This window comes from Thunnus maccoyii, chromosome 6 (assembly GCF_910596095.1).
Source record: "Thunnus maccoyii chromosome 6, fThuMac1.1, whole genome shotgun sequence".
Taxonomy (NCBI): domain Eukaryota; kingdom Metazoa; phylum Chordata; class Actinopteri; order Scombriformes; family Scombridae; genus Thunnus; species Thunnus maccoyii.
Window position 1 is genome coordinate 2,129,098 of NC_056538.1, and position 10,678 is coordinate 2,139,775.

General features: G+C 37.2%; 1 protein-coding gene across 6 annotated transcripts in view; it reads left to right on the forward strand.

Moving 5' to 3' along the window:
* sez6b (seizure related 6 homolog b) overlaps nucleotides 1–9,358 on the forward strand; it is a 240,738-nt gene extending 231,380 nt beyond the window's left edge. For all 6 annotated transcript variants that reach the window (XM_042413729.1, XM_042413727.1, XM_042413732.1 and 3 more), the window contains 5 exons: nucleotides 2,626–2,661; nucleotides 3,756–3,864; nucleotides 5,338–5,437; nucleotides 7,365–7,373; nucleotides 8,736–9,358. In XM_042413729.1, the coding sequence (XP_042269663.1) occupies nucleotides 2,626–2,661; nucleotides 3,756–3,864; nucleotides 5,338–5,437; nucleotides 7,365–7,373; nucleotides 8,736–8,765 (284 nt within the window). In that variant the 3' untranslated portion in view covers nucleotides 8,766–9,358. The remainder of the gene's footprint in view (nucleotides 1–2,625; nucleotides 2,662–3,755; nucleotides 3,865–5,337; nucleotides 5,438–7,364; nucleotides 7,374–8,735) is intronic.
* The last annotated feature ends 1,320 nt before the right edge of the window (nucleotides 9,359–10,678 follow it).

A 10,678-nucleotide genomic window follows, 5' to 3' on the forward strand; every position in this document is an offset into this window, starting at 1 on the left:
TTTGTCCTCAGCTGTCCCTTTGCCCTGCCAGTGGCACTCAAGACTGGCGATGCACAGCAGTGCACTTCTTGGTGTCAACTTTTTACAACAGACCATTTATTTTATTTCAGTTTTTCATAAAGGGCCCTGCTCTCAGAGCTGCAAGCATAAACTGCTGCAGTGACCACTGACCTAGAATAAACACAAGTGTACCTCCTGGCACTTTCCATACTTTCTTAACTGATAACGCAACACGTGCTAAATATTGCGTTATATTTACTTGAATATTCTATATTTTTGAAGAGACCAAACCAACATGAATTCATGTACTAACAACTATTGTGTGTGTAACTAAAGCCTGATATGTCTTTATTCCTCTGTCCTGTAGAGTTCTCTATTGTTGTCCAAAACCTGTTAAAAAAAAACACATGAAGGAGCCACACCACTGCACTGGGTGGCAAATTCCTTCATTACCATGAACACACACACACATTGTCGTGTATTTTGACTCAATGTCACACACTGTCCTACTGCCAGAAATACTCACTAGAACAACAAATATGGATTAATCCACTGCTGAAAATAGTCCCCAACAAGACACTATTTCCTCCTGTTGGAGTAATGTTTGCAAAAAACTTCAGTGACCAACTGTGTCAGGAAGTTCTTTATACTTAAATTAAGTTCAATTAAATTGTATATTTGTGAGGTGTTTTTAAAGATTTATGTCTTCATCAGGAACCAGTGGGGTTAGAGCTGGGAGCCAAAGACTAGATAGAAAAGTACTGAGAGATAGATCGGATCTTTTGATGGGATTTATCAACAATAAAAGAAATATAGAATATTACCAGCCTTATATTTTATCCTCAACATGTACTGAAAAGATTAAATTTACATAGCATTAGTCAAACCTGGACAAGCTTCAAAATAAAAGCTTTTGGCTGCTTGCTCAGCTCATGTTTTGGAATAATTCAAATGTCCTGGATTATGCATTTATGCACCTCACCTCACCCTACCCTACCTTCACCAATTACTTTTTTCAATGAACACAATCATAAAGACAAATTCAGTAATACATACATAACACATATATATATATAAAACAGCATTTTTCAATCAAGTAATTTCAATCAATAATCTTAGAAGTCTTACAACTACTTTTTGTCTTCAGTGCTTTCTAATTTTGCAGTTTTAATATTGCTAAATATCAGAAAGTGTGTAAATTTTGCCATTTATTGTATATGGAATTTGCCAAAAATGATTTTTTTTTTTCTGTACAAAAATATAATATAAATTGGTCAAATGCTTATGACATATGGTACTGATATTTTATTTTGAATATATATATATATATATATATATATATATATATATATATATATATATATATACATGTATTTATATATATATACATGTATTAAATGAAATATTGAGTTTCAGGTCATATTTGAAATATGAAACAGCAATTGCCAAAACTACAGTATGTTACCTCAAGGTCCATTAAGTAGCTGCTGTAGAGCTCTCGATCATATCAGATAATCTTCATCAGCAGATGGTGTTTGTCTAGTTATCATGGAAGTGTAGATGTTCAGTTTTACATTTTTCTGAGCACCTCTAGCCTAAGGACTTCTTATCAATGTTGGCTTAAAAGTTGAGGTTCAGTTTATTCCTGACCTTGGAAAGGTGACAAAAACAAACAAAAACATTCTTATATCAAGATCCATCTAATGAAATATTGTGTTTTTAGGACCATAGAAACCTGAGAAACAGTTACTATTCAGTTTAAACCTTTACAAAGCAGGACATATTTCTTTAAGATTTCAAATGAAAGCTCTTTCACTTTTTGGCTTTATGTTTTCATTTTTATTTCTTTTTTCAATTCAAGTCACCAAAAATCCCAACATTTATGCTGTGTCTAAAGTGCCATCGCTTACATGTGCTTACATCCTTTAAAACTACACATACTCTAATATTTAGTGCCTCCAACAGAAGACTTTGACAGTTTGAACGACAATTTAACACAGCAAGAAACACACTAAACACAGAAGAGTGAGCACATTTCAAAAAAGCAGGAAAAACACATCAGTCACAGTGGACAGCCGGAGAGGAAAAGTGTTTTAAAAAAAAATGGCTCTGGACACTTTGAAGAGGGTTGATCCAGTCTAGAGGCTGAAATAACAAAAGAGTGGACTTTAGTTTGAGCATGTGCCCTGATCAAAGCACCTAAGGGAGACAGGGTGCTGTAAGGACACATTAGATAAACAGCCAGACTTGAGAGACTGTATACCTGTCAGGGACCCTGTGAAGATGAGTGTGTGTGTAATGTCCTTTTAGTAGAAACTTCTCTGAGGTTTCACAGCCCAACTGCTGTGAAGCCCTAAAGTAATGAACTGACTCTTCACACAGTTTAGTGAGGACGCTTTTAACTCCTTTGAATTGAAGTTACTTTCACATTTTGGTTATTGGCAAGCAAGTGAAAGGAATGAAGTTTGTTGAATTTTCATCATTGCAAGCAGGTCAGCTATGATGGCAGAATAACTTAAACTAATGGAGCCATAAATGGGTTTATCGGGTCAAAAATTTGATGGTTTTAACTTTATTGAGCCCTCTTGCCTGTTTAACATGTCCTTTCTGCTGTATTCTCCTCAGCTCACACTGCAGAGAATGATGAGCACAGATTAGATGGTAAGTTTTGCCAAGAGGTTTGTTTTAATTAGACACTTTGAGTCTGCATAAGCATTTTAAAAGTAGATTTACACAATCAATAAAAAAAATCTATGGACTTTGCTTTACATCATGATATTCTACGGAGCCCCTGAAAGGTCAAAGTGGGTGTTTTCGGGGTTTCCACACAGTAAGTTTTGTGCTCTCTCACAATACTTCTTCATAACCTTGCATGAAGTTTTGTGAGTAATTATGTGTTACCTCACAATACTTTCTGCATTCCCTCTGATATTTTGGGAGGAAGTCGGAGCTCCAACAGATGTTACAGTTGTGCCTGTTTGTAGGTTGGCCACTGAAATGTCACCTGTGGCTATGACTTGAAGTTGGTGGTTATGGATTGAGCTGTGATTGTGACTATGGATGTTGTTATTGCTATGACTACAGCTGTATTCGTGGCTACTAGGCAACAGTAACAACAACAACAGCAACAATAGTAAGTTTTGTAAGGTAGCAGACACTCTTGGTACTTCCCTCAAATAGGACACAATAAATATGTTACCATACACCACGGGAGTTCAGGAATACACTCAGCCAACTCAACCATGTCAATTCACTGCACACACACAACCCCTGTATGTGGTTATTGTTACACCCATCAAAAGATAATGTGTCACAGCCTTCTTAATTATAACAGCCACAACTATAATCAGCCATAATTGCAACAGCAAAGCCCAATGCTACATCACAGCTACAGCCACAGCCATAGCTATGCAGCCACAGCCATAGCTGGCCACACAGTCACAATCACAGCCACAGTAAGAGCCAGTCACAACTAATTTACTAACTAACTAGCCTCTCCTAGTTATCTTAACACTGGCTAAAATGCAAAATTTCTCACCTTACAGCAGATCCATAATACTTTCTGTGTCTACAATAAGTAAAGCTGTCTTCAGTTATGAAAATCTTATTTTATTTTGCTAAATTAGCTAATTAATATTAACTCATTAAAATTATCTAATGGGTTAGAAATTAGTAGAAGAAACAAAAACTGATGGAAGAGATTTTTATTTTTCTGTAAATAATATATCTGACTGTTCCCTTTCTTTCTCCAATAGCATCTACAGCAAACCTCAGAATGGAGGGGGCCCAAGTAGCATTTGCTGTCTTCATCCCTGTCATCCTCCTCCTCATCCTCATCATTGGGATCCACCTCTACTTCTCAAAGTAGGTTCATATGAACATTGGTTGAAGAATCTTTGAAATTTTCACACAAATAAATGTCAACTCTGCTATCCTCACTCGTAGAATATATGACAATATAACAAATGTATCAGCTGTCAGCTCATTAAGCAAAGCTGGAGAAAAAGAAATAAAAGAAAGAAAACTGATATGTGATTCAATTGATTAAGACAAAAAAACCCAACAAATAATTATATGTTCTTACAATGAAATATAACGGTATCTTTAAAAGCTCTGATAAACCAGCTGTACTCTACCTGCTCAGCAAACAGCTGACAGACAGTTAGCGAATACCTGATGAACATAGTGGAGCATTTAGCTGCTCTTTCCCTCAGGACTTGATGGAGACTTGGACAGAGCTAAAACAGAGTGAATATTAGACTTACATTCACCAAGTGGATGCAAAAACACCTCCTAATGAATGCTAATGTTGCTCTGTGTCTGCTACAGTAAATAGGCAACTATTTGCTAACACATTAGCCAAAGAAACTTCATGAGGTCATATTAGCTTGTTGTGGAGGTCTTCTGCCCCCAAAATATGTGGCCAAATATATTAATTAATGGACTCTAAGGCTCTTAACATAGCAGTGATGTGTTCTACTATGTGCATGTTTCTTTTGAACACACTCAGGTTATGATTTTTTGTCAGGTTTAGCTAGCACTAATGCATCACTTCAAATACTAATAAGGTCTAAGGTCTCACTAACTGTCCACCTCCATTACATCTCCATCACAGCTGGCTTACTCCTCTCCTTATTAGCACCACCAGTGTTATAAAAGCTATACTGCGGTTGCAGAATCATGAAGTAATGTAAAGGTTCCTTGAATTGTCCAGACCACCACAAATAGACCTCAGGTATATGAGATTTAGAACTACATTAGGTTAAAATTGAGCATGTCAGATTCAGTGAGCCTCATTAAAGCAGGTGCAGAATTATGTCAAAAGGTGAGAGAGGTACAGTGTTAGCAATGTAACATTACAGCTCCCTCAGAGAAAAAGGAAAGCTTTTAAAGTGGTCAATAAATGTACACTAGGTTCTATTGATTCTCTCTTGTGACTGCAGCATGGTGCATGTGATCTTTTTAAGTTTGAGTTACTATGTTTTTCTCTGATCTCATGGACAAAATGAGTTTGAATAGCTTGTGTCTGACAGGGATAAACTCAAAGAGAGGCAAATGCAACTATATTTAGCTGAGAGGCCTAACTGAATTTAAAAAGTAGCTGTCACAGTATGAGGATCAAGGACTTCAGCACACAAACACTATACACTGAAGCCTAGAAATTAGGCAGTGTGGGACATCAAAAAGAACTCAAAATGTATTGAAGAGGCTTGTTCAGTACATGAATGTAGGCGCCATTATTCCAGACTTGCTTTATCACGCCTCTCTTCATAGCAGTGTAAAACATAAATCATTTTTTCTTTCTCATGAGGGTGTTCTGTCTCTTCCTCTGCTTAGGGTTCAGAGGAAGCCACTACGGCTCCCCCTGTCCTCCAATTTACCATATGAAAACATCACTGGAGAATCTACTTTTGACAGCTCTGTGTATGAGACAACGGTAAGACGTGATTGGGTCGACATGCATTCGCATGTGTGTTTTTGTGTAATGAGAATTTTTGACTGGTGCTGCTGTTCTGACTTGCTGTGTGGTAGCCTGAACACATGGATTTGAGGTTATGCAACATGTAAGCACCAAACTGAAACACTGAAAGGTCCAGTGTGTAGACTTTAGTGGCATCTAGTGGAATGGACTTGGCAGAAATGGAATATAATATTCATAAGTATGTTTAAATTATAGTATAATCACCTGAAAATAAGAATCGTTGTGTTTTTGTTACCTTAGAATGAGCTCTTTATATCTACATAGGGAGCGCGTCCTCTGCGAAAAAGCCCACCATGTTGCACTGCCATGTTTCTACAGTGGCCCAGAACAGACAACCAAACACCTACTCTAGAGAGCCCCTAGAGAGGGCTTTTTGCATTTTTTTGCATTTTTCGCAGCCAGGTGGTGTATTCATTTGGTTGCAATCTGCAACCTCACCACTAGATGGCACTAAAATGGTCCTTTAAAACAAGATCAAGAAGAAGCACGGTAGTTAGGGAGGTGGTGGGGGTGGATGGTGGGTGAACAAAATGCAGGACATTTACACTAGAGAATGTTTAGTTAGCAATTTGGGTTAAATGTGTGTAGCTTTAGGCTACAAAAGCATTTTGGTTAAGGTTAGTGAAAGATGGTGGCTTTATCACGGTGCATATTCCCTAACAAATTTTCACCTACATTAGCACAAAGTCAACAAGTCCTCCAAATTAAACACCAGAATAGGTTGTTTGACCGTGTGATTCCAGAACAACACATAGGAGTATTTTCTAATGTGGCGCCTCTATCAGAAGTTATTGGCAGGACAACGTCATTAGTGTTAATAAACCAGCTTATGCACCAAAATTGCATAGCCTGCTGTAGATCTAGCTACAGATCCAGGGCTTTCGGTCCACTGCCATGACTTATATGATGTGTACTGTAGGAAGGAGAACAGCAACATGTGGCTTTTGAAGACACATCTACATGTAACCAGCATGCAACCACCTCACACAATAGTTTGAGAAATTCAAACAAATCCAGCCGTGGACTCAAATTGGATTTGGCATTTTAGCTATTTAATCAGCTCGGGTGAAAACAAATCTCTGCAAATTTACCTAAATTAATTTGCAAATTACACAGTGACTGCATATTCGTCTCATTCAACTAGACATTATCAGCAGCAATTACAGCTGTGCACACCTGGACATTCCAATTTTGCACTATTTTCATTAACAAAACTCTTAAAGCTCATGTAGGCATGTGATGCAGTTATATAGGGAGTTTATGTGAACATCACTTTGCAAGTCCTGTCACACAGTCTTCTCCTAAGTAGTAGTTCTCTTGCAGACTGCAGCAAGTTCTCCAGGATTTCCTTGTATTTTGCTACATGCATGTTTCCTCTACCTTCATAAGACTTCCAGGGCCTCTGTCCTGCTGGGGATGCTGGGTTTTTCCTGGTGCACAGTGTTTAATATGATGGCTAGAAAGCTCCATTTTGGTCTCAGCCGACCATAGAATCCTTTATCACTTTCAGTCTCCAGCATGCTTTCTGGCAAACACTAACCCTGATGTCTATTAGATTTATTTTCAAAAGAAATAAAGCTGTTGACATTTGGCCAAAAACTTACACACCAAGCAAGTCCTTCTAAGCAACATTTTTTTGCATTGATAATCTGGATAATCAAGAATTTCTTGTTGTATTTCAGTATGTGAAGTTGTATATCTTGGATCATTTTAGCTGTTTGTTTTACATTTTTTTATTTGTATGTTTATGAATTTCCTTGCACTATCCCTGACATATATCATCATATGTTACAAGATCATTTCAACTGATTTCTGTTTTTCTTTTTGTTGAAATATTATTTCCTTCCTTCTTTTTCATCTTCTTCCATGCTGGCACATGAAGAACAATGAGGTGAGTAAGTCCCACTTTTAATGCTGAGATATGAGATATGTGTAGATATTTGTGGTTGAAATTACTGTAAAGCATTAACTGTCATGTCCTGGTATTATAGAACATACACTAAATTAAGTATTCACAGCTCAATCTGATACAAAAATGCGCATTATTTTAAAAATTCAAATGAAAGTCAATGACGTTTAACTTGAATCTTGGACAAACTGAATCGTGACACCAAGAATCAGAATAGAATGGTGAGATTCCCAAAGATTCCCACCCCTGTACTCTCAAACAGATATTGGAAACAACAGCACTCTTGCTTACATTACTACTCAGTCAGGCTGTGTTGATTACATTTAAACACATCTGCTGTGTGACAAACTAGCTTTTGGAGTTTTCAACCACATGGACTGTGAGATGTGATCAACAGAAAGCATTACATCTGTTGTCCTCACTGAAATGTATATTTACAATGAATCAAAGTCTAATATACACCACACTGCCTCTGTTTGTTTTCATTTATATATATTTATAAAGGCAAAAGTGCACACAGGCAGTGATATACATTAACTCCAAAAAGAATCATAAATCATAACTTTACCTTAAGACAAAGACTATGGAGATATCAGTGCTAGTGTACCAGTGAATTCAATTAAAGACTTTATTCGTCCCTCAAGGGGCAATTTGAGGCAAGAGAGTTTGCAAACAGAAGTACACATAAGACAATTAATTTACACACACAAAAGACTAAAAATACAAATATGACAATGTTAGACAGAGTTGAAACACACAAATTAATCCGGTCCAGTCTGTAGCTGGACAACAATATTCAAGCCCACAAAAGCACATATTATGTAAAAAGTGCCAAAAGTGCATCCACAGTCTATACACGAGGTAAACCGATCATTTCTTGTGCTGCAGCTGTTCACAAGTCTAATGGCTTCGGGAATGAAACCAAGCTTCCTTCCATCTGAACTAAATGCAGGGGATCTGTGCATAAGTGTACATAAGTGACTGACTAGCAGCTCCTCACATCTCTGAAAACGTCAGAACAAACTCTTAAGTTAGCATTATTTTGATAAATTGACCACAAATTGGAAATCAGCCGTAAAAAAAACAACTCACAAACAAATTTTTGTGACACTGTAGCACTTTACCATCACCTCTGTTTGATGTAAATTGCATGCTGGGATACTTGGCTACACAGTTGTGGACAATGTTTCCAACATGTTTTAACAAGGCCTCTAATACAGTAAACTGCTACAATCTCATTTACAAGTATTCAAAATGTGTTTGGTAAGCTTGTCTCATTTGGTGTTAGAGATAAAAATTTTGCTGTAGTCTCCCTGTGATCTGATGTTTTTACTCTCTTCACAGGAAACGAGAGAATATGAGGTTTCGATCTGAGGACACTAGTGTGTGTGTGTTTCAGTATGGACAGATAATAAGCCTGCAGGCCTTTTCAACGTCCGTCGCACTCACGCCTCTGGTGACTCCCTTGGGTTTCTGACGCCTCCACCCTGTTCTCTGTACACTGAATATGAGCCTCCCATTATTTACCCAACAGAGGACACCACATCATCCCTGGAAAGGCTGGGCCACCGGATTATTTTTCTAACTCTTCAACAGTAACGGTCCAGCAGCAGTTTGTACAGTTTTTAATCCTGTGCTCGCATCCTGAGGACTTTCAGCACAAAGTAACATCACAGAAAGCACAGGGAATCAATGCGAAGCTAGTGCCATTAAGTGCATATAACCACAGATATTATGTTGTGTTATGTACATTATACACTATACAGTATGTCTTCTCCCACCACTTAAAGAACAGTGCTCATGGATTTATGGGATGTGTATGAAGAGTAAGATCTTACGATTTAAATGTCACAAAAAACAACAGGACGTAGTATTTGAGTTGAGTAAGCCCAAAAATGTTCTTTGCATCAGTGTAACATTCTAAGATAAGAAATCAGAATGTGCCTTAAATAAAAGGCGCTTAAAGACATTGTTTCACATTAGTATGCTTATTAGCTTTATTTCCAAGAGTGAGATGAGAAAAATATCAATCTCATGTCTATGTGTTAAGTACAGAGCGTAGTTAACCTAGCTTAGCATAGGACTAAGGCGGTAATAGCTAGCCTGACTGTCTAAATGTGCCTACCAACACCTCTGAAGGTCACTAGAGGCGAGCTTCACCATCACTCACACACCTCCGCTTGATGCAGAACCCTGCTTTATACATTTGTTGTTTGGGGAAAATAAACACAAACAGTCCAGCAGTCAAAGTCACATGAATAATGCAAGACAAAAATTTGCTGTGTTTCTGTCTTAACGTACCTTTAGAGGTGTCGGTAGTTATCCGACAGTTGTCAGTGAAGTAGGAGACATCTTGTGTCCAGCAGGAAAACTTCTGAAATGAAAAATATTTGTATATTAACATGTTTATAGATTCTGGAATTTTTAATGAGGGAGAAGGAGGAGATGCCATTTTCAGGATTTTAATGTAGTAATGATCCTTCTTTTGTGGGAAAAAAACATATCAGACACACATTATTGTTCCAAGCATAGTATTTTATGTGTCTCAACACATGTCTGAAGGGGATCTATAATATTTTTGATCCATGACCTACAGGATTTGGAATAAAAAACTCATCAAAAATGAGGTCCGGCAGATTAAGTTGTCTAATGCTGTTATTTCAATGTGGTAGATACATATTTAATCATTATTTAAGTAAACATTATTGGATTGGACTCTGAAACAGTATCGACAGATACCCAATAATAAAGGACTTGAATTGGGTCCAGACAAACTTGATTGGGACATCCTTAGTTTATGCTAATCTATGCCAACCCTGTTGTGATTCCAGCTCTGCACTTAACATGTATGAGATTAGGTAAACATGACATTGATATTGATCTTTAGATCTCACTCTCAGAGAGAGAACAAACAGGTGCACACACAATCCCACAATCTTAAAGTATTTATTTAAAAAGCAGCGTTAACATATAAAGTAATACTATATATCATATTATCAATAATCTGTCTCAAGAGGATCATTAGTCAAAGTTTCAACTTCTATTTAAGAAATGGCAATATTGGTTTCATATATTCATACTGTATGTAACACGCAAATTTAAAGACCAAGGCGTTTTGATTTCTTCTTGGTTCGTCAGCATCAGTTGTATTATGTTACAGTGCAAACACTTTTTAGTAAGACCTCATGTGTTTGACCTTCTATGAAGCAAAAGGAAAATGCACACCAAGACAAGCTGTTGTTCATATTTCCATTGCCTGTTTGGAGATTGCGTCTAAATTTAGACCA